General features: G+C 44.4%; 1 protein-coding gene across 9 annotated transcripts in view; it reads left to right on the forward strand.

Annotated features, from left to right (window-relative positions):
• The window catches only part of LOC110488767 (discs, large homolog 3 (Drosophila)), a 143819-nt gene that overhangs the window by 88455 nt on the left and 31478 nt on the right, over nt 1–23886 (forward strand). For all 9 annotated transcript variants that reach the window (XM_090198345.1, XM_090198347.1, XM_090198348.1 and 6 more), the window contains 7 exons: nt 2335–2388; nt 5252–5302; nt 7025–7149; nt 8132–8301; nt 8719–8855; nt 9775–9919; nt 13362–13521. In XM_090198345.1, the coding sequence (XP_090054471.1) occupies nt 2335–2388; nt 5252–5302; nt 7025–7149; nt 8132–8301; nt 8719–8855; nt 9775–9919; nt 13362–13521 (842 nt within the window). The remainder of the gene's footprint in view (nt 1–2334; nt 2389–5251; nt 5303–7024; nt 7150–8131; nt 8302–8718; nt 8856–9774; nt 9920–13361; nt 13522–23886) is intronic.

A 23886-nucleotide genomic window follows, 5' to 3' on the forward strand; every position in this document is an offset into this window, starting at 1 on the left:
TGGCACACGGTGCACTTCTAAAACACACACACACACTTCTAAAAGCATGTGAAGGGAGCTGCTGCTACCGTGTCCCTTTGTTCTCACTAGGCTTTAGGTCTGGTGAGAACATTGCTGTCCTGTATTTTCATGACAAACAGGAAATGCTTAAATGTGTACGGTAAATGTAAAATGTGCACACACAATCACTGTCGCAGGCGTCTGCGGTCCATACGCAGATTACACAAGCCATGTTGTGCTGACTAAGGGACGTTTGTGTTTCTCCACAGCTGGCCAGAGCCATAGAACTAGACTACAGATCTGAAAAAGAGGTCACGTCTTCTGTGTTGGATTTAACAGTTTCCATTAATCAGATAAGTCACTCAGTGAAAATAAAGTTACAAAGCTCTGGAAAGTTTTAGAGAAACTGGGGTGTAGCATGATGATGAATGATGCCAATCAAAGCGAGTGGGGCTTGATGCTTTCGTCTTACGACTCCAGTATTTAGCCTTTTCTGCTCAAACCAGCTGTGATTGTATGTGTGCGTATTTAAGTACCATGGTCCAGCATTAAAGGACTGTTATAACTCGAGCTATAATATAAAGGGTGTGGTTCTTTTGTCTCAGACTGTGACCTGTTCTATTGGAGTGTTGCACCCCGCTTGCATCTCCTTTGCCTGTGAGTCCTGTGTGAGAGAAGTGTCAGGTAGGAATACAAGAGCCGTGATCAAGTGATCCTTTAATGCCGTCACTAGGGGGAGAGACGCCACGGAAATAAATGAGCAACCGAGAGTCTGTGCCACGAAAGCAATCATCCCGTAACTGCAATGACCTCCCGACGCGTTTAAAGCAGTCATGTAATATCACAGGCCATAGGCTGCCTCATCACACAGCCAAAACATGGAGAATGCATGCATGCTCATCGTGTGTGGCGATAGAGGTTGGTGGAAGAAGATTAGAATCAATGGGGATCAATAGGAGTGGATCCACTTTGAAAAGCCCCAAGAACCTGGCAGTGTGCAAATAGTGAACACTGGGGGGGGGGGGGGGGGGGGGGGGGGACAATAAGGGGGAGGCGGAGGGAGGAGGTAGTGAGTGACTAGTAGCTTCTTTTTGCTGGACCTAAGGTAGCATTGGTCCCCTAGCTGCACCGTCAGCAGCATCACCTCACCCCCACAGCTCAATCAGATCAATAGAGAGAACGCAGCCAGTGTTCCAGGACTCTGTGCTGTGCTGTGCTATAAGGAGAGGCCATTACTGCTGGTCAGCCCTGTGTCCAGTCTACTGTGGGGCTATGTCCCGCTCATCCTCCGTCTCCTCAACTGAGAGCTGTTAGTCTTTTATGTAACATTTATTTGAGTATAGCATTCACATCACCTTGTGAGGGGACATTTTATAAGAATAAATTATGTCTATAACTGCCACTGTGAGAGGCATATCTTTGCAGTGCCCTCTCCTGCACTCTGCTTTGTCTGGTGCCCCCTCCACAGGATCATAACGTCTCCTCTGATACAACATGCGTGGGATGTTGGGAAATGAACACCAGCCACTAGGTGGCGTAATGGAGCCTGAACAGCCTGATTGTCTTCCTAAGATAACTAATTCTGATATAGAGATACAACACAGAATGCAACAGTTTTTGAGTCTTACAGACCAAATAGACCAGCCATTCAAACAGGTGAACAGCGGTCCGGAATGGGGTCAATACGGACCACGGGTCCCAACTTTTTTTAGGAACTCAGTCGGGCCTCCAATCCTTGGTGTCACATACGACATGGAAAAATGTGTAGAATTGCAGGAAATTAGCTTTAAAACTGAAAAATGTTCTCTTCGCCAACAAGAAGGGTGTGAACAGTTTGGGGTTAATAAATTACAATATCCATCTGGACCTTTGCCACTTAGGACATTTGTGTGACCAGACCTTCTGAAATGGTACTTGAGTACCCTGCAATAGACCATCAAAACATAGATGTAGTGTTGGATGCCAGACTTCAAGTTGTCATTTCCAGTGTGTTAGAACAGGAAGTGGTACGGTACAGTATGAGATGGTTATGATATCCTAGACAATGACCCAATGGTCCCAACATACACACAGTTTGTTCAAATGGAGTTTTACACAGGAAGCAGGCAATTATAACACTGCTGGTCTCTTTTCCCCACTCCTCATTCTCAGTCCTCACACCTACTGTAGCCATCATCTACCCATCCCTAGCGAGACACAAACACACACACACCGACTGTTCCCATGACATCCACTTACTGGCACCTAGCTGACTGATGATGTGTGATCTGCCAGCCTCACACACGCACACACACGCGCTTAGGTAATGTTGTATCTCTTTATCTATCTTTGCAGGCGAACCCTCCCCCCGTCATCGTCAACGCAGACTCACTGGATGCAGGCCCTTATGTAAATATTTGTTCTGTTGTCTCTGTGTGTGGATGGAGTATCTATTCTGTTGTCTCTGTGTGTGGATGGAGTATCTATTCTGTTGTCTCTGTATGGATGGAGTATCTATTCTGTTGTCTCTGTGTATGGATGGAGTATCTATTCTGTTGTCTCTGTGTGTGGATGGAGTATCTATTCCGTTGTCTCTGTGTGTGGATGGAGTATCTATTCTGTTGTCTCTGTGTGGATGGAGTATCTATTCTGTTGTCTCGGTGTGTGGATGGAGTATCTATTCTGTTGTCTCTGTGTGTGGATGGAGTATCTATTCTGTTGTCTCTGTGTGTGGATGGAGTATCTATTCTGTTGTCTCTGTGTATGGATGGAGTATCTATTCTGTTGTCTCTGTGTATGGATGGAGTATCTATTCTGTTGTCTCTGTGTGTGGATGGAGTATCTATTCTGTTGTCTCTGTGTGTGGATGGAGTATCTATTCTGTTGTCTCTGTGTATGGATGGAGTATCTATTCTGTTGTCTCTGTGTGTGGATGGAGTATCTATTCTGTTGTCTCTGTGTGTGGATGGAGTATCTATTCTGTTGTCTCTGTGTGTGGATGGAGTATCTATTCTGTTGTCTCGGTGTGTGGATGAAGTATCTATTCTGTTGTCTCTGTGTGTGGATGGAGTATCTATTCTGTTGTCTCTGTGTATGGATGGAGTATCTATTCTGTTGTCTCTGTGTGTGGATGGAGTATCTATTCTGTTGTCTCTGTGTGTGGATGGAGTATCTATTCTGTTGTCTCTGTGTATGGATGGAGTATCTATTCTGTTGTCTCTGTGTGTGGATGGAGTATCTATTCTGTTGTCTCTGTGTGTGGATGGAGTATCTATTCTGTTGTCTCTGTGTGTGGATGGAGTATCTATTCTGTTGTCTCTGTATGGATGGAGTATCTATTCTGTTGTCTCTGTATGGATGGAGTATCTATTCTGTTGTCTCTGTGTATGGATGGAGTATCTATTCTGTTGTCTCTGTGTGTGGATGGAGTATCTATTCTGTTGTCTCTGTGTGTGGATGGAGTATCTATTCTGTTGTCTCTGTGTATGGATGGAGTATCTATTCCGTTGTCTCTGTGTGTGGATGGAGTATCTATTCTGTTGTCTCGGTGTGTGGATGGAGTATCTATTCTGTTGTCTCTGTGTGGATGGAGTATCTATTCCGTTGTCTCTGTGTGTGGATGGAGTATCTATTCTGTTGTCTCTGTATGGATGGAGTATCTATTCCGTTGTCTCTGTGTGTGGATGGAGTATCTATTCTGTTGTCTCTGTGTGGATGGAGTATCTATTCTGTTGTCTCTGTGTATGGATGGAGTATCTATTCTGTTGTCTCTGTGTGTGGATGGAGTATCTATTCTGTTGTCTCTGTATGGATGGAGTATCTATTCTGTTGTCTCTGTGTGTGGATGGAGTATCTATTCTGTTGTCTCTGTGTGGATGGAGTATCTATTCTGTTGTCTCTGTGTGTGGATGGAGTATCTATTCTGTTGTCTCTGTGTGTGGATGGAGTATCTATTCTGTTGTCTCTGTATGGATGGAGTATCTATTCTGTTGTCTCTGTATGGATGGAGTATCTATTCTGTTGTCTCTGTGTATGGATGGAGTATCTATTCTGTTGTCTCTGTGTATGGATGGAGTATCTATTCTGTTGTCTCTGTATGGATGGAGTATCTATTCTGTTGTCTCTGTGTATGGATGGAGTATCTATTCTGTTGTCTCTGTGTGTGGATGGAGTATCTATTCTGTTGTCTCTGTGTGTGGATGGAGTATCTATTCTGTTGTCTCTGTGTGTGGATGGAGTATCTATTCTGTTGTCTCTGTGTGTGGATGGAGTATCTATTCTGTTGTCTCTGTGTGTGGATGGAGTATCTATTCTGTTGTCTCTGTGTATGGATGGAGTATCTATTCTGTTGTCTCTGTGTGTGGATGGAGTATCTATTCTGTTGTCTCGGTGTGTGGATGGAGTATCTATTCTGTTGTCTCTGTGTGTGGATGGAGTATCTATTCTGTTGTCTCTGTGTGTGGATGGAGTATCTATTCTGTTGTCTCTGTGTGTGGATGGAGTATCTATTCCGTTGTCTCTGTGTGTGGATGGAGTATCTATTCCGTTGTCTCTGTGTGTGGATGGAGTATCTATTCTGTTGTCTCGGTGTGTGGATGGAGTATCTATTCTGTTGTCTCTGTGTGTGGATGGAGTATCTATTCTGTTGTCTCTGTGTATGGATGGAGTATCTATTCTGTTGTCTCGGTGTGTGGATGGAGTATCTATTCTGTTGTCTCTGTGTGTGGATGGAGTATCTATTCTGTTGTCTCTGTGTGTGGATGGAGTATCTATTCTGTTGTCTCTGTGTGTGGATGGAGTATCTATTCTGTTGTCTCTGTGTGTGGATGGATGTGCCTCACGGTCGCAGCATATAAGATCACATTTACTCACCATGTGGACCTATTTCATTATCTCTATTGAGCTGCCTCTACAGCATGAATATGATGCAGTTATGCATTTAGTATGGTAATGCAAGAGATTGAAATAGTTTCTACTGTATTCCTGTAGGATTTGTGGATTGAGGAAAGCCTAATATTAATAGTAAACATGATTATATTTGTGTGTTCATTGTCAAAATCTGGATATAATAGCCAAAGCCAGCAATGCTATTTGTTTTATGTATGTCTATGTTTAATTCTGTGGTTATTAAAAATGATTGTATTGAGATGAAAGATTAGTCCATTTTTTATGTTCATTTTCTGTTTTGTATTATTTCTAGGATGTTTTCATGTGGGCTGTTAATACATGATGCTGATGATGTAACTGACCTGTATGTGTTTTGTGTTGACAGGTAAATGGCAGTGATGGGATGTTTAAATATGAAGAGATCATCTTGGAGAGGGTGAGTTTCACTAACACCTTTATAACCACTCATTATTTGAACGTCTTGTGATCAAATGTATTCTTTTCAAAGCCTTTTGTTAAACACGTGAGCTTTTCCCACTAGATGGCACTAAAAAGTTCTCTTTGGCTTTATTAAGGTTTCTCAGTGCAGTAAATGTTGCTATTCTCATTCACCCCTTTAAATTTGTGTGTATTAGGTAGTTGTTGGGAAGTTTTTAGATAACCTGTTAGATATTACTGCCCTGTCGGAACTAGAAGTACAAGCATTTCGCTACACTCGCATTAACATCTGCTAACACACATCTGCTGTGTATGTGACCCATAACATTTGATTTGATATACAAAGAGTACTGGTATTGAGTCAATGTGTAGGAGTACAAGGTAGTTGAGGTAATTAAGGTCAAATGTACACGTAGGTACGCGTCAAAGTGAATAGGCAATGAGGTAGCAGCAGCGTATGCACATCGTCATCGTCAGACCACTATAGGCCTCATACTGCACCTTTCAAAAGCACACACATTAAATAGTTCAGAAGCAAAAGCCATCTCCCCCTACACACACACTCTCAGGACCCTTGACAGTTGCACTTGTCAGTGACAGAGTTCAGTCTATAGTGGAGCGCAGACATACTTTATGTTCCTGCTCTTGTTATTCCACCCACAGATAGGTGCAGAGCTGTTTTCTCCATCTCCCTCTCCGAGTGGCATTTCTGCATGCAGAGGCTTAAATAAACTAGATAAAATCACACTTTAAAAGGTCTGTGGGTGTGGAACATTTGGTGGTCGGGCCCAGTGCACTCCTTTTGGCTCAGGAGCAGCGCACTGGGAGGCCTCAGCCTCGCTCTGTCCTAATTGGTTGTGACCGTTTCTCATTAATTATAGAAAATAATAAAGTGAAGTCTTTTCTCAGTTGTCTTGTTTGGAGCCTGTCTCTGCAGCTGTCAGATAGAACAGCACGCCTGGGCCTACTGGATCCAAATGGGTGCTTTGCCATTCTGGGGGAGAGGTGGGGGAAAGGGGGGTACATATAGAGAAAAAAGGGAAGTTTTGTACCATTCAAGTCTTTAGAGAAATGAGGCTTCGCTGACTCTCATCTTCTCTTCTACTTATGAATCTTAAACAAAACAATTACACCCAAACCATTTGGACAGCTTCATCTTACATACATTTAGAATAAAGTGACTTGATCTTAGAATGTAGTTTGTAGTATGAAGTAAATTCATTGTGAGGAAGATGCACACACACATGCATGAGAAAGTGCCATGGTTATCAGTAATGTTGAATTCCCCTGAGCGCTCTTCATAGATCACATGTTCCCCTGAGACTTCAATACCATTAAGAAGAAGCCCCTTCTCCCCCCTTCAGTCCACACACCTTGAGTGGGACGGGACCCATCACTTAGTAGAGCTCTGTGTGCCTGCATGCACGTGTGTGAAAGTGTGCACGGGCTGCACGCCAGAGGAGGCTGGTAGAATGAGCTATAGGAGGATAGGCTTATTATAATGGCTGGAATAGAATAAATGGAAAGCAGTCAAACATGTGGTTTCCATATTTTTGGTGTGTTCCATCCATTCCATCCATTCCAATGAGCTCTTCCTCCTATAGCTGCCCCCACCAGGCTCCTCTGCTTCACGCTCACAGATGACGCTGGGCCTCTGCTTCACGTGTGTGTGACTCTCTATTGTATCTCTTCTATGTGTAATGCTTCATAACCACTGCAGGGTAACTCTGGCCTGGGCTTCAGCATCGCTGGGGGGATGGACAATCCACACATCCCAGATGACCCAGGGATCTTCATCACCAAGATCATCCCTGGAGGAGCTGCAGCTATGGATGGCAGGCTGGGGTGAGTTAGTCCCCCCCCCCTTCTCTCTCACTCCACCATTTCCCTCTCGCCAGGCAGTCAGAGGTGTGTGTGTGTGTGTGGGTGGCAGTGCCTCTACAGCCCACTGCCCCCAGGCTCTGTCTGTGTTTCCACTAAGTTGTGATTCACTGGAAAGCCAAAGTCTAAAACATGCAAATGATGATCTCGAGTGCTTTCGGTGTACTGCCGGCCTATGTGTTATTTATTTTATTTAACCTTTATTTAACTAGGCAAGTCAGTTAAGAACAAATGTTTATTTACAATGACGGCCTACCCCGGCCAAACCCGGACGGCGCTGGGACAATTATGCGCCGCCCTATAGGACCCCCTATGTGATACAGCCTGGATTCAAACCAGGGACTGTAGTGATGCCTCTTGCACTGAGATGATATTACAGTGCCTTATTACACATGATATGCCTTATTACACATGATATCACAGTGCCTTAGACCACTGTGCCACTCTGGAGCCCAGTTTGTGTTTGTTTTTCTGTGTGTTTGTGCAGTTGACTAGTCTGACTAGTATGTTGATTCTATCCATATTGTACAGCCTGTCGATTGACATTAATTCCATAATTATGATTCAGTAGGCAAACGGATAAATCATCATATAGTGTAGATACAGTGAGTGTACAAAACAATAAGAATGCATACTCTTTCCATGACCTAGACTGACCAGGTGAAAGCCATGATCACTTATTGATATCATTTGTTAAATCCACTTCAAATCAATGTAAATGAACAGGAGGAGACGGGTTAAATAAGCATTTCTATGCCTTGAGACATGGATTGTTTGTGTGCGCCATTCAGAGGGTGAATGGGCAAGATAAAATATTTAAGTGCCTTAGAACTCAGCATTAGGAAGGTGTTCTTAATGTTTTTGTACACAGTGTATATTATGTATGTGTATATACAGTACTAACAGCGTTGTAAAATATGAAGGTTGTTTCCCCTCGTCTCCCCAGGGTGAATGACTGTGTGCTGCGTGTGAATGAGGTAGATGTGTCTGAGGTGGTTCACAGTCGGGCGGTAGAGGCCCTGAAAGAGGCTGGCCCTGTGGTCAGGCTGCTGGTCAGGAGAAGACAGGCCCCTCCTGAGACCATCCTGGAGATCAACCTGCTTAAGGGGCCCAAAGGTCAGCTATATGTAGTACATATATGAATGAATCCTCATTTTGAGGGCCAGGATTTTCTTGGCCCCTATAACTTAACTGTAATGTATATATGAATATGTATATATGAATAGCGGGTAAATAGTAATTTTGTTGTCTCTTGGTGTCTTTCTAATGTATTTTATATAAAACATTTTATTTAGAATTGAATATAATATCTTCTGTTGTTCTTGTCTATAACTCTTCTTTACAGGAAGAGTAGCTGCTGCATGTGCAGTATCTGATGGGGATCCTAATAAACTAAACTAAATTCCCCTGGGTAATTCTAGGTCAACTCTGAAATTGGAACATTTAGATTATTTTTGAGAATTTGAATTGTCCCCATTGAAGATTTTGTGCAATTTTCTGTTCTTGACTGTCCTCTGCGCTTCTCACCCCCAGGCCTTGGCTTCAGCATTGCTGGGGGGATCGGCAACCAGCACATCCCAGGAGACAACAGCATCTACATCACAAAGATCATTGAGGGTGGGGCTGCACAGAAAGATGGACGGCTGCAGACCGGAGACCGCCTGCTAGCTGTAAGAACACATATCAGTTGCATCTTTGTTCATTACCTGGGCTTACCCCTGCTTCGATGTAGCAGAGGTGGTTTGGTGAAGCCAGAGTGAATGCCTAGACTTAAGCTCAGCAGCCTAACACAGTCTTTAATTGTGTAGAAACCCCGGGTTCCACACACAGTCAATTACACAGACCTACGATACTGAGCTCTAATGGATGCCCTAGAACAGTCTTGATTCCCTTACTGTTTAGTGATCCATACCCTGCACACATCAGGACACTGCCACTTTGGTGGGTGCCTCTGTGCCCATCCCTGGACGTTTCTCAAGAGAGCCAGGCGGGGCGACACGCATCAGCGTTTATGGCCCTGTGTGTGATTGATACGGTGCTGGAGACTGGGTTCAAACAGCCCAGCTGCTCCCCGGGCATATTCTGTTCTACACCGGCAAAAGATAAAGAGAACCACCTCCCAGGCTGAATGAGTGACTACGCTGTTAGAAAAATATGAGATGTGTTTAAGACTGCCATAAATAAGAACAAAGCCATTAAGCACTGCTACCTTTGTTCGGGGAAGAGCTGTGAGTGACTATAGCTGCCCAACACTGAATCCCCACTGCACTGTTTTCATCACAGTACACTTCTGGACGGATGGCCGTATCATTTGTGCTATTTGATCAAAGTTTATCCCTGAAATCCATGCATTTATCTGTCGACCCAATGATGCAGATGTGGCGGCTCCGTAAATAAGTAATCTCTTGCAACTGTACCTATATGGAGCAGCTCTGTTCAAAACCTTTGATATATTATCACATACTTTATCTTAGTAGTACACAGTAACAGTAGTGTATGATTGATTTGGGTGTGGCTCAGGCAAACTAAAAGACCTATAAGCCTCAGTGTTGTAAACTTGAGGATTTGACTGTGGTCTGTGTGCTTCAGGTGAACAACATCATCCTGCAGGACGTGCGTCACGAGGAGGCGGTTGCGGCGCTGAAGAACACCTCTGACATGGTCTACCTCAAGGTGGCCAAGCCAGGACCCGTACACCTCAACGACATGTACGCCCCTCCGGACTACTCCAGCAGTACGTATCTTCTTCTGCTAGCTACTGTATTCACCTATGGCTCAAACTAAACACCCCCTCCCCTCATACTCTCATACTGCTCACAATGCATTACAACTACAGTTGAACATTCCAGGCGATGGATGCCTCAATGGTACTGAACCAGCACACAGTTTGTTTTAATGGAAGACCACAGGAACCCTGCGATAATGACACTGGTGGTCTCTTTCCACACTCCTTATTCGCAGTTTATACCTTAAAAACCAACCCATGCATCAGTTGTTAGAAGAAGGCTCTGTTGATTAGCATTAGCTTTAGGTCAGGGGTCACCTTCTTGACTTGAAGAGCAATTTGTTTTCCACACACACAAAAAATAGTTTAGAGGGAGCTGCAGAAGAAGTTTGAGTCCTTTTCAAGCGCAATAGTGGCAATATCTGATATTCAGCACCACAGATAGCAGTCAGATCAAATTACCACGAAATCTGGCAATTCAGGGTCACCGAGCAGTGGCTGTCTAGTGAAGTTACAGGGAGAATCAAATCTTGTGAACATACGTTAAATATGCTACAGAACTAGTGTTACTTTTTTATTTAAAAACCTACAAATGAAGGACATTGTTGTTTTCCAGGGATTCATTGAAATACCCACATCAAGCCCCGCAAGATATTGAATAATGAAACACAGGTACACAAATATTATAATGCAAACAGAAGGTTTGATTGTGATAGACATTTATTATACTGATTTAACAAAAGTTTTTGTTTATTTACTTTGCTTTTATAAATGAGAAATTAGCCCATTCAGACAGACCTTGTCTGCACACTTTCAGCAACAGAAACTTAACCTTCAGAAGGTTATTTTCTGTATATTTCAAAAACAGAATAAAAGTAAGATACGGTTTTGATAATACATAAGATATGTATTGTCCTGTAGATTGTAACGTAGCATATCTAAGTTAGTCCTGATCTTTCCAAACCCATCTATTTAAAATCCTCTCACTGTTAACTGCGTTGAGACCACATGAGGGAGTAGGATGTCTTCCCTGTAACGCACAGCGTTGAGTTTGCCTGCAATGAAAACAAGCTCAGTCCGATGATGCTGTGACACACTGCCCCAGACCATGACGGACCCCCCACCACCATATTGATCCCGCTCCAGAGTACAGGACTCTGTGTAATGCTCTTTCCTTCGACGATAAACGCGGATTCGACCATCACCCCTGGTGAGACAAAACCGCAACTCGTCAGTGAAGAGCACTTTTTGCCAGTCCTGTCTGGTCCAGCGACGGTGGATTTGGGCCCATAGGCGACATTGTTGTGATGTCTGGTGAGGAACTGCCTTACAACAGGCCTACAAGCCCCAATCCAGCCTCTCTCAGCCTATTGCGGACAGTCTGGAGCACTGATAGAGGGATTGTGCGTTCCTGGTGTATCTCGGGCAGTTGTTGTTGCCATCCTGTACCTGTCCCGCAGGTGTGATGTTCGGATGTACCGATCCTGTGCAGGTGTTGTTACACGTGGTCTGCCACTGCGAGGACGATCAGCTGTCCATCCTGTCTCCCTGTAGCGCTGTCTTAGGCGTCTCACAGTACGGACATTGCAATTTCTTGCCCTGGCCACATCTGCAGTCCTCATGCCTCCTTGCAGCATGCCTAAGGCACGTTCATGCAGATGAGCAGGGATCCTGGGCATCTTTCTTTTGGTGTTTTTCAGAGTCAGTAGAAAGGCCTCTTTAGTTCATAACTGTGGCCTTAATTGCCTACCGTTTGTAAGCTGTTAGTGTCTTAACGACCATTCCACAGGTGCATGTTCATTAAACAAGATGGGAAATAGTGTTTAAACCCTTTACAATGAAGATCTGTGCAGTTATTTGGATTTTTACGAATTATCTCTGAAAGACAGGGTCCTGAAAAGGGGACGTTTCTTTTTTTGCTGAGTTTAGTTGTTTGTTTGTTGAGGAAATCTATACATAGCAATGGAGCCGTTGGTTGCCGACCCCTACTGTAGGTACACAACATTGTCCGTGTCACAGGGATGTTTATGGATTATCTCAGTGAGTGGTAGAGCTGTTTCAGTGTGCTCTCCTCGGCTTGGCTGTGCCCAGACTCCTACATGGTGCAGACACACTGCTGCCCACTGAAACACCAAGCCCAGCTCTCTCTCTCCCACTGAGTGTGGAGGCTTTCTCACATCCCACCCACTTGCTCAGGAGAACCTATGGCCTGGGGCTCCTGCCAGCCACACACATCGATTTACTGAAGAACCACACACACACACACAGAAACAAAATATCTGTACTGGAATATATGTCATTATTACAGGTATACCATATTGTACTAAACAATGTATATGTCAACCAGTGATTTATTATCAAAGGGCCTGTACAGTAGTACTGTATATGTTCATTGTTATTTTATATGTGTGGTTTCCATAACTTGAGCAAGCCCCTTATACTGACATAAAGGAATAGTTCACTATTTTACAGCATGATGTTAGACTGTTCCTCTCCCTGAAAGTAGGCTATGAGCCAGGATAAATTGTAATCCATAGTTTGGTTTTCTTTAAACAGTCACTATAATCTTCAGCTAACTTTAGCCACCGCTAGCTAAAGTAATGTGGGCATGTGATCCCCTGTGACCAAAATCACCTGAAATCAACTCAAATCATCTCCATATTTGGTTAGATGTTACTTACAGTTGATTTAAAAATCAGAATATATAAAATAAATATATAAAAAATACAAATAAACATGTTCACATACCCCTATCGAAAGGTTGCTGGATTGAATCCCCGAGCTGACAAGATAAACATCTATTGTTCTGCCCCTGAACAAGGTAGTTAACCCACTGTTCCCCGGGCGAGGGGTTGGGTGAAATGCGGAAGACACATTTCAGTTGAATGCATTCAGTTGTACAACTGACTAGGTATCCCCCTTTCCCTTTTACTAAAATAGATTTTTAGCTAGCGGTGGTTATAGTTAGCTGAAGTTTGTGGCTGTTTAAAGAAATGTAACCTGGCCCATATACGACTTTCAGGGTGAGGAACCATCTAACATCATGTTGTAAACTAGTGAACTACTCCTTTAAGTCAGCTCTGAAAGTATGACCTATAGTCAGATGTTCTTCAAGGGATTTTAGAGCCATGAGTCATAAGTACTGTAGCCCCATGATGGAATGTAAATCTGGGAACTTTCTAGACTAGCTACTCAAAATCTCTGGTGTAGGACATACTGTGGTCTCACACATCTATTGTATTTCCGGTAGAGAATACCCACAGTGACTAATCTGTAGAGAGAATACTGTCTTTAATGGGCCATAGATTTTTTTAACAGGCATCGTCACATGTATGATAGTGTTATGAGTTGATCCCTCTTGGCAAGAGTGCTGCCAGGCCTCCAGTGGACCACTGTTTTAATCATTCCTCCTTTCCATCTACTGGTCTGGCCCTCCCTGCCCTCCCTCCAGCCTTCCCCACTATGGTGGATAACCACATCAGCCACAACTCAGGCATGGCCTACATGGGAGCTATGGAGCCCAAGCCCGTCTACAGCCAGCCCCCCCAGGTCACGCCCTCCAGGTACTCCCCAGACCCACGTCACATGCTGGGGGAGGAAGACTTCACCAGGTCAGTACCATTTTTTGCTTGTATTTTTCTTTATTATCTCATTGTTCTACAGCACATAAATATTTTACAGGATGATATAGCTAAGCAGTATAATTCACAAAAGGGGGAATTATATTTTACCAATAAGGCCCGGGGGGTGGTATATGGCCAATATACTATGAGCTGTTCTTATGTATGACGCAACGTGGAGTGCCTGGACACAGCCCTTAGCCGTGGTATATTGGCCATATATCACAAACCCCTGAGGTGCCTTATTGTGTGAGTGTGAGAAACTGGTTACCAACGTAATTAGAGCAGTAAAAATAAATGCTTTGCCATACCTGTGGTATGCGGTCTGATATACCATGGCTGTCAGCCAATCAGCATTCAGGGCTCAAACCACCCAGTTTATAATATTTTGTTTACCAGGTGAATGTAAGTTTTAAGAGTAGTTTTGACAATCCAGGGTTAGAGTCACTTTCTCGTGTCAAAATAGCACAGGGCCACCAGAGTGCAGTAAGAGGGCTTTTTGTTGTGAACTTTAGAATATTAATTATTTAATTTTGGTGTGGTGACCGTTGCTTTACCTGGCGTTCCCCGGTGTTGTGGCTTTCTTTGGTGATATGTATGTAGATTGATGTAGTTTAGTGGGCCTCCAACAGTGTGGCAATGTGTTTGTCTCTGGTTGACTAGCTGGGCAAGGAGGGTTCAGTTTTGTCTAAGGTGGCAATGTATAGCCCAAATACCTCAAAGAAGCCCTCTCATCCCAAAGTCCCTCTTCCTTGTTCTGTCTTACGACCTCTTGGCCAAACACTGAAACAACATTCACAGAGCTTGATTTGAGAGCTCCAGAGTCACCTTAATATCCCGAGCTATTGTGTGTGTGTGTGTGTGTGCATGTGCAATGTGGGGCAATGACTGTATGGTTCATGTGGGCGTGTGTTTATGTGTGTATCCGACTGTGTAGTTTTACAATGTTTGTGTGTAGCAGTTTCTATATATGTGCATGTATGTATGTGTATTTGTCCTGTGTATTTGTCCTGTGTAATTGTCCCGTATACTGTACATGTGTGTTCTGTGTTTGTGTCCTACTCAAGCCCCATTCACTGTGATTTCTGTACTCCCCCACCAGGCCTGAACCTATTTACAGTGTCATCCACAAACAACCTGGGGACAGCGGGGTACCCCTGGGTCTCTACAGCGGGGGGATACCCCGGGACACAGGCTACTGTTCTGGCCAAGGCCCAGTCCCCTCCTCTGGCAGGTACTAACCCAGTGGCGTCGCTTGGTCCGCTTAGCTAATCTTACTAACTAGCTACAGCCCTGTGTTGTCCTACTTTCACCCGCCTCGCCACACCTGTATCTGGGCTTGGCAGTAGACTGTGGTGCCTGGAGACAGGGGAGAAGTGGTGATAGAGGGGGATCACCATGGCAAAGGTTTGGGGACGTGGCTCCACTTTGAGACTAGAGGAGGAGGAGAGATGGCAGCAGATAGAAGAACAAACGGATGAAGAGAAAGGGAAGTTAGGAGGGAAAAGGAGGAAAGAGTGCTCTTTGTGCTGACAGAGCTCTCTTGTAAGGGAGGGTGTCCCATCTATGTCTTGATAGAATATATTGGTCTGCGTGTAACAGTCTATACATGTCTTACCTCTCCATGTCTGCTCCTGCTTTTAATGTTGGTGGTCATACTCACAGTATACATCTATAAAAGCCTTTACAGTGCCCTGTGTCACTTTTGTAAGGTTGAAATAACCACAGTGGCTTCGATAATGATCTGCTTTGACTACCTGTCTAAGATGGATAACATCTGAAACAGCCCTCCCCCAAGTCTAGTGTGAGTGTTCCACCGGTATTGGTTTCATCCTTTATTTTGTATATCCAGAGTTAATATTTAATCGTTGTTTTTCCTACACTGGCATGCTCCATTTTGACTTCACATCTAACCTCCATTTACTTATTGCTCGTGTTTATAAACACCATTTTACATTAAGAGTAAAAAAGACTATGTGCTAATAGTGTTAAATCATCAAACTGATCATAAATATGAATTAGAAACAGAAGCATTAGTACAGTCCTGAGCTGAGAGCAGCCCTAGCTTGAGCCGGCTGACTGAGTTATACCTGCCCTTCACAGAGACACACGTCTCCACAGGACCGCTCGCTGGCACAAGCTGCTCAATTCCATCTGGCAGGAGCCGAGTCTAACCAAGGCCCGAGTCCCCAGCCAAGCCACTGTCATTGTCCTAGCTTCCCTACTGAAAACCTCTACGGCAGATATATGGACAGAATGTCTGTTAGTGTGTGTCTGGCTTGTTTATGGGTGTGTATTTAATGTAATCTACCTGTGTGTGTAGAGTTGATTCGTTTTATGTGTTGTCATATATTTGTGTTGCGTGTCCACTGTCTGTCCTACCTCCCTTATCAATCACCATGTAGTCATGGATGAATGCCTTTGTTGCTGGTTGCATGCCACTGTATTTATGATTGTGTAGAGCAGGGGTGTCAAACTCAAATACCCAGTGGGCCAAAATGTAAAACCTGAACAAAGTCACGGGCCAACATTGAACAAATTAACCTTTTAATTTAATGGACCCAAACAAGTTTTGCTTTAACATTGAATATGGAACAAGCATCGCTTATTACCATACAATATATCATTTAATAGTGGAGACATGCAAAATCGAATTTCAAATGAAAAAACACATCAATGGCATTCATTTATTAAATAAATAAAATTTAAATAAAAATTGTATGCCTCTTTTCTATTTGCAGCCTTCTGATTTAAATACCAAAATAAACTTTTTCCACTGGCTAATAATTTTACAAATAAAATTATAATAAATCAATCAACCATTCAAGCCCATGCCTTGTAGCAAGAAAAAGTGCATAAAGAAAACGTTAATTATTGCACACTGGTCTAATCTGATGTGCCCAAGCCAGATACCTGGCATCTCTTCTTGGATGCTAGTTCATCAATGTCTGGGCTCAAGCTCTGAGCTGAAGAAATCCTCAGTATCAATCGAAGATGTTCATCAGTCAGACGTCTCCTGTGAGTTGTTTTGGTCATCTTCATCGAGGAGAAAAGTTGCTCGCATAGATAAGTGCTGCCGAACATGGAGAGCATCTGAGCAGCTTGGGTGCGGAGCTGAGGCATTGTGTCAGGGATGAACCGTGGAAACTGTGCGGCGCCCACAGCATCATACTTTGACTTCAGCGTGTCGTTGCACTGGAGTTCAATCAGCTCCATTTGGATGTTGGTTGGTGCATTTTCCACATCAACTGCGAAGGGATTACTAAGCAGTTCAAACTTGCATTTCTGGGCATCGAAGTCGGCAAATCGCCGGCTAAACTCAGCGGCGAGAACACTGAGTTTTTCAGCAAACTGTGCGCATGGGAACACGGCGGTAGAGATCTGCGCTTTTATGGATTGGCAGCAGGGAAAATGGCAAGGGTTTCCTTGCAGCATCTGATTCTCCCACAGGCACAGTTTAGTTTTGAAGGCCCTCACTGCAGCGTACATGTCTGTGATGATGCGCCCCCGCCCCTGAAGCTGCAGGTTCAGCGCATCGAGATGGCTCGAGATGTCACAGAGAAAGGCCAGCTCACACAGGAACTTTTGCTCCCGGAGCTCTGCTGTATCCTTCCCTTTGGTTTCCAGGAATTGACATATTTCCTCACGCAGCTCGAAACATCTGTTCAGTACTTTTCCTCTGCTTAGCCATCTCACCTCTGTGTGATACGGCACGTCTGCGTATTCCGAACCACACTCCTCCAGAAAAGATTTAAACTGGCGGTGATTTAGACCTTTGGCTCTTATAAAGTTAACTACCTGTGTTACTGTGGTCATAACATGTTCCATCTTTAGGGCTTTGGCACACAGTGCTTCCTGATGTATGATGCAGTGGTAAACAGTTAGCTCACCTGCACAGTTCTCTTCCCGCATCTTCTCCCGAACCATGCCCACCAGTCCACTCTTTTTACCGCACATCGCTGGCGCACCATCTGTCGTTAATCCAACGAGTTTATCCCACGGCAGCTTTATTTCAGTTACACATTTGGAAACCTCCTCAAAGATTTCCTTTCCTGTGGTTGTGCCATGCATTGATTTTAATCCTAATAGCTCCTCCGTAACACACAGATTTGAGTCCACTCCACGGATGAAGACTGACAGCTGAGCAGTATCAGATGCGTCGCAGCTCTCATCCACAGCGAGGGAGAACGCAACAAAATCTTTTCCCTTTTCCATCAGCTGGTCATACAGATTGGTGGCAAGATCACATGTGCGATCAGCTACTGTGTTCCTGCTCAGGCTCACGTTTGAAAATGCTTGTTTTTTCTCTGGGCATACGAGGTCACAAACCTTCATCATGCACTTTTTCATGAACTCTCCCTCATTAAAGGGCCGGGCTGATTTTGCGATCTCTGCTGCCACTATATAACTAGCCTTTACAGCAGCCTCGCTTTGTGATGTGGCTTTTTTAAACATATTCTGTTGTGAAACCAAACTTCTTTTCATCTCCTCTACTTTCTGGCTCCTTTGAGTCATGTCCAGGTCCTTGTATTTGTCATGGTGTTTCGTTTCATAGTGTCGTCTAATGTTGTACTCCTTACTTACAGCCACGTTGACTCCACAAACAAGACAAACAGGTTTGTCTTTTACATATGTAAACAGATATTCTGCCTCCCACTTGTCCAGAAAGCTCCTGTTTTCTGCCTTTCTTTTCGCCATTTTTGGGAAGGGTTAGCTCGCTGACAGTTGTAGCGTCTATGTTGCTATGACTACTGTCACAGAGGAGAGAGCGTTTCTGGGTCCTGTCCTGATTGGCGCGCGAAAACAGCAGAGCATTATGGGATTCGTAGTATTAGTGGTGAATGCGCTGTATAATACCGGCGGGCCAGCTCTAGTAGTAATTTGGTATTGTCTCGCGGGCCAAATATAATTACCCCGCGGGCCAAATTTGGCCCACGGGCCAGAGTTTGACACCCATGGTGTAGAGTATGTGTGTCTAATCTATGTCAGTGTGCATGGATGCCTGTGTTTGTGTGTGTGTGTGTACAGAACATGCCACCGGTGCCTGTGTGTATGTGCCAGTGTGTGTGCATACAGTATATGCTTGCATGCAGGTGTGTGTGTAGACAGACTGAGGGGGTAAAGTGAACAGATAATATTGGGAGGAGGTGTAACTGGAGGCTGTCATCACACACACACACACACACACACACACGCACGTGCAGCACAGGAATGTTTTGCCTGCTGCTGTCCTTATGTAAATATAAACACTGGGCTGTGGTTTTACCATAAATGTATTGGGAAGTGAGAGGCTTATCCTGCACGGGGCAGCAAATGAGGAGTGCCGGACATTCCTGCAGCTGTCGTGATTCATCTACACTCTGGGAAAACCAGGCCATGCACCCAGGTCCACCTCCCCCTCCTCAAAGGCAGCCCACGCTGCCAACATTAATCACATACACTGATCTACTCAGACATTTCCTCATAATGTGCTGACGCATAGACACACACACACACACATTAATGTTGGCTCCCTCACGTTGCAATATAACTCATACACACACACATAAAGACACTTGTTGGTATACATTACATGCATACCCACCCAAACAACACACACATCAACACACATGCCCCTGGTCTACAAACACACACATGCCCCTGCTCTGTCTTCCAGGGTCTATACAGTATGGCAAGTCTGCTTCAAACCTAAACAGAGAGACGTTGTCACGGATTACATCATCCCAACAGACTTCCAGTCCAGTCAGACTAGATCAACGTCTAGATGCATCAGATTCCCTGCTGTCGGATAGGAGAGAGACCTCCCTGCAGCCCAGGAGGATTTGCATAGGATTTTATTCTCATGGTTTTTATTGGAAGATGATTATTCTAGTGTAAAGCGAGGGCTTCCCGAGGAGTGGAGCTAGACTCAGTCAGAGAAAGAGGACCTGAATCGTCTGCCCTGTGTCCATCTGCGACACCATGCGTCCCCCTCAGTGGTGCTGCCATCATCTCAGACACATTCACCTCTCCATCTGACACTACGACCTCCTCTCTGCATGGTGGAGGATATTCTGGAGACGGAGAATCTACGACACCATTCTGTCCTGAAACAACAAACCCTAGATGAGGAGGGATACATACCATGCTATGTGAAGTAGAGACCATTCTAAACAGCGGCCCAATCACCACGGTAACCAATGACCCCCTGGATCTAGAAGCCCTCATCCCAAATCACATGTTATTGTTAAAGTCGAAGCCTGACCTACCCCCTGCAACTTTTCAAAACAACTACCTGTACATCAGACGGCGTTGGAAGCAAGTCCAGTACATGGCCGACACATATTTTGGAAGAGATGGACACAGGAGTACCTGCCAGTACCTGCAACAAAGTGAAACGCAGCTTTAGTGAAGGAGATGTGGTTCTGGTCATGGACCCCACTGCACCACGTAGTGCATGGATACTCGGAAAGGTTCTTGAGACCAAGCCTGATTCCAAGGGGTTAGTAGGTGCAGTACGCTTGAAAACAGGAACCAACATTATAGAAATGTTGGTTCTTTTTTTAACCTTTATTTAACTAGGCAAGTCAGTTAAGAACAAATTCTTATTTACAATGACGACCTAAACCGGCCAAACCCAGATGACACTGGGCCAATTGTGCGCCACCCTATGGGACTCCCAATCGCAGCCGGTTGTGATACAGCCTAGATGGAAAGCGCATTCAAGTTCAGTAAAGGATTGAATCACTCTGTGTGACTGTGTTCATCGACAGACTGTCTCCACCTCCTCAAAAGTCTCTCTAAAACCCTCTCATTATTTATTTATCTCTCTCGATTTCACATTAAATACAATTGGGACTTGTGTGTAGGAGCCAAATAGGTCATTTTGTATATTTGCATGTTTTCAATTCATGATGCATGTCTGTTGTATGTGTGTTTGCCATTAATCCCCTGTCAAGTGTGTGTGTACCCCCTCTACTGGCCAATGGAGAGTACAGTTAAAAGGCATACATTCTACAAGGCCTACTGGGAGTGACTGGAATGGCAGCACACAGTCTTTTGACCATACCAGACCATGTGTACCATGCTGTTTGTTTCTTTATTTTAATGATCAGAATTAGTTTTGGTAGAATTGTGTACACTTTTGTACCCATGTATTATTATTTTTCAACTTGAATCAAACTCTGGACATTGGATTTGTCTGCGTCAAGACTAACATTTCACCACTCTCCATTGTGGCTAAATGACTAGAATGGAAATTGTATTGGGACAATTTTATTGGACAATTTAGCCACTACAGGAACCATATGCAGATCTTAGTATACAGTATGTCACTTTTGTTTTTATAGGCTGTGTGACGTTTTATTTATCCAGGTTAATCTCGTTGAGAAAATATATTTTTCAAGTGAGACCTAACGACGAGAATGGTGTTTGTTTTTGAGTGTGCGTCTTTGCTGACCAATACCACAACCTGAACTGTTTAGATGGGCGCTATCAGAGAGTAAAGAATGCTATTGGCCAGGACTGTTTGCCCAGAGACTAGATACTGTAAACACAACAGGAATCTACAGAGCAGTGCAGCAGGTGAGCTAATCAATAACTTGGTGTTGTTCTTCCATTGTGAATGCGCTCAACCTTTGACTGGTAAGCTTTGAGAGCATCACAGGGATATATACACATTAGCAGCAAGCCCTTCTATGGCCCTTCTATGGCCACTGGAAACCATTCATAGACGGGGGAAAGATTAGAACAGGGTAATCATAGTTCAGGATCAGTTGAACGCCTGAGTTAGTCTAAACTGTTAATCATTCATTGCGCCTGGTTTATTCTTAGCCGCTCTGAGGCTTGAAATATCTTGAACCGTCTGTCGCCTTTTCCATGTCAAATTAGAATGAAATAATAGGTCTAGGAGGAGAGAGGCAGTGGCGGTAGAATCCACTGGAGAATGTGAAGGTGAAAACTAGAAGGACAAGAGAGCAGTCTTTCTTTCATCTATATATACCAGCCCTGCATACTTTGGGCTTGTGAGCCTGCTACAGAGAGAGAAAGAAAGGGAGCTAATGTTTAACACTGAGACTTGGTCTGTCTGTCTGCCTATGTTTGTGGAAAATGTTGGTCCGCAGTGTCCACCATTAATCAGCCAAGCAGAACCAATTACTGGGCTGAGGCGAGGGAGAGCCAGAGCAGAGTGCTGGGGCAGCGCGACCCGCTAAACCCCACATCTCCATTCAGAGCATTAGGACTGGGCTGCCTCAGCCTCTGCCAAAACACTGAGGGGAGGGGGATGGCTGGTTACAGAGAGGGAGAGGCAAAGCGAGAGAGGGAGAGAGAGAGAAAACAAGAGCTACAGCGAGTGGGAGAGAGAGAATAAGATAGACAGGCCCATAGAGGCATGGAGAGAGGAGAGAGACAGGCATAGAGAGTAAAGGTTTTATAGCACCATAACGGTTTACATTCCTGGCGTGGATGAAAAAACAGGGGAAGGGGAGTCAGGTCCCAGAATTGCCTAAGCATTTTTTTCCTGATTTTAGGATTCCATACATGTGCTGGCACAAAACACACACACACATTTACTTGAGAGCATCAGCACTCAAATAACTCAAACAGCATGTAGTCTGAAGGTCTTCCCATCAACATCCCACTCCCGCCGCCTTTTGCTGTGATACACAGCCCTCTGAGCCACACAAGGGAAGCCTGGGCAACAAAATGAGGAAGCTTGGAATGGGGGAACCTACCCTGGCTGTATCCTGTAGGATGTGGTTCTGTTCTGTAGAGATGGCTCTGGTCTAGTCTGTGTGGGTGGGTGAGGTTTAAGTCTTGTCCTGTTGCTGATGAGGAGTAGAATGTAACAGCCAACAAAGTGGAGCTGTATCTCATCACACAACATCCTGAGATTACGTCTGTACACAGCGAGCCTCAACCAGAGCTCCTCTCACAAGCAGGGCAAAGATAGAGAGTGGGGTTAGGGGGCTTTGAGACGTTGCTTGGAGTTGACGTAATAATGTACCACAGTCAATAGCCACCATGTTTGCAGTGAACATCTCATCCTCCATGTCATTTGTGAGAGCTCACCCCAAGCGGCTGAGGAAGTGACTGTCATTCAGGAGCAAACACAGGATCCTCAGGTAACCATGGTGATGCATGTGTCTGAGTTGGAATGGTCCAATACTGTCTGGTCCGATGTGCGGGGTACAACGATCTTCTTGTGTTGCTGCATGCGGTTATTTTTAAGATGATCTCTCTCGTGTGCTACTCACGTTTGTTACTCCGTTGTGTATGTATGGGTGATATTGTTTTTCAAAAAAGTATTCATCCTTCAGAAATATATATAGAAAGGAGCCTCTGCAAGGCAGAATTGTACATGGATGACAGGGAAAAAAAAGGAGAGTGTGTATGTGTGTGGTCAGTATGGGCTTATTACATCTATGTGACTCATCCTCCCATGTGGGAACAAACCTAATGCAGTAATTGCAAAAAAGACTTGCCTACTATAGTTCCTGACTTTCACTGCCAAACAGGCTTTATTCACATGCTCTAATTTGAGACTATGGGCATGAATCTTAAATGTATAGACTCTCAATTGAGGAAATGTATAATTTAAGGGTATTGTAACAGTCCAGGATGTACTGATATGGGTTTTAGATCATGAGATATTTATGTAAGTACCATCCAATCATTGCTCTTCAGTCAAAGTGCCTTTCATTTATGGTATTAAACCTTTGTGAAACCATATAAAAACATACCATGCCTCTTCACATGTTATACTAGAACAATCAGGGTTGTTTTCAGTTTCACCTGAAACTAACGCTAGGAAAGTATGTATGCATTTGCTCCCATTGATGTAAAAAGGGTCTCTACAGCAACTTGGAGCACAGCCATTAGGGATTGAGTAGGAATTGTTATTGTGGACTGCAGGCTGAGTACTAGAGCGAAGACCACTAATGGGAACCATGTGGAGAGTTTTGTTGAGATGGGCTCTGTGTGTGTGTGTGTGTGTGTGTGTGTGTGTGTGTGTGTGTGTGTGTGTGTGTGTGTGTGTGTGTGTGTGTGTGTGTGTGTGTGTGTGTGTGTGTGTGTGTGTGTGTGTGTGTGTCAGCTTCTAGGGCATCTGCGGTGTGTCTTTGCCTTACAGTCTGAGGCATGTTCTCAGAAGTCTTTTGATGGTCCCTAGCAGTGGTTTGGCCTCTCCAGGATCCTCAGTCCAACACAGTCTGGAATTCAGCCTGCCTGATGATGACTCACAGCGGCTAAAGCTAAAACAGAGCTGCAGCAGGGGCAGTCAAGTGTGGGGCTGCTGCTCGGTGTGTGTGTGTGTGTGTGTGTGTGTGTTTCAGGGGGCAAATTGTTCATCCAAAGACGGCATGTCTTGGTGGGCCC

This window comes from Oncorhynchus mykiss, chromosome 14 (assembly GCF_057628025.1).
Source record: "Oncorhynchus mykiss isolate SJ-2025 chromosome 14, ASM5762802v1, whole genome shotgun sequence".
Taxonomy (NCBI): Eukaryota; Metazoa; Chordata; class Actinopteri; order Salmoniformes; family Salmonidae; genus Oncorhynchus; species Oncorhynchus mykiss.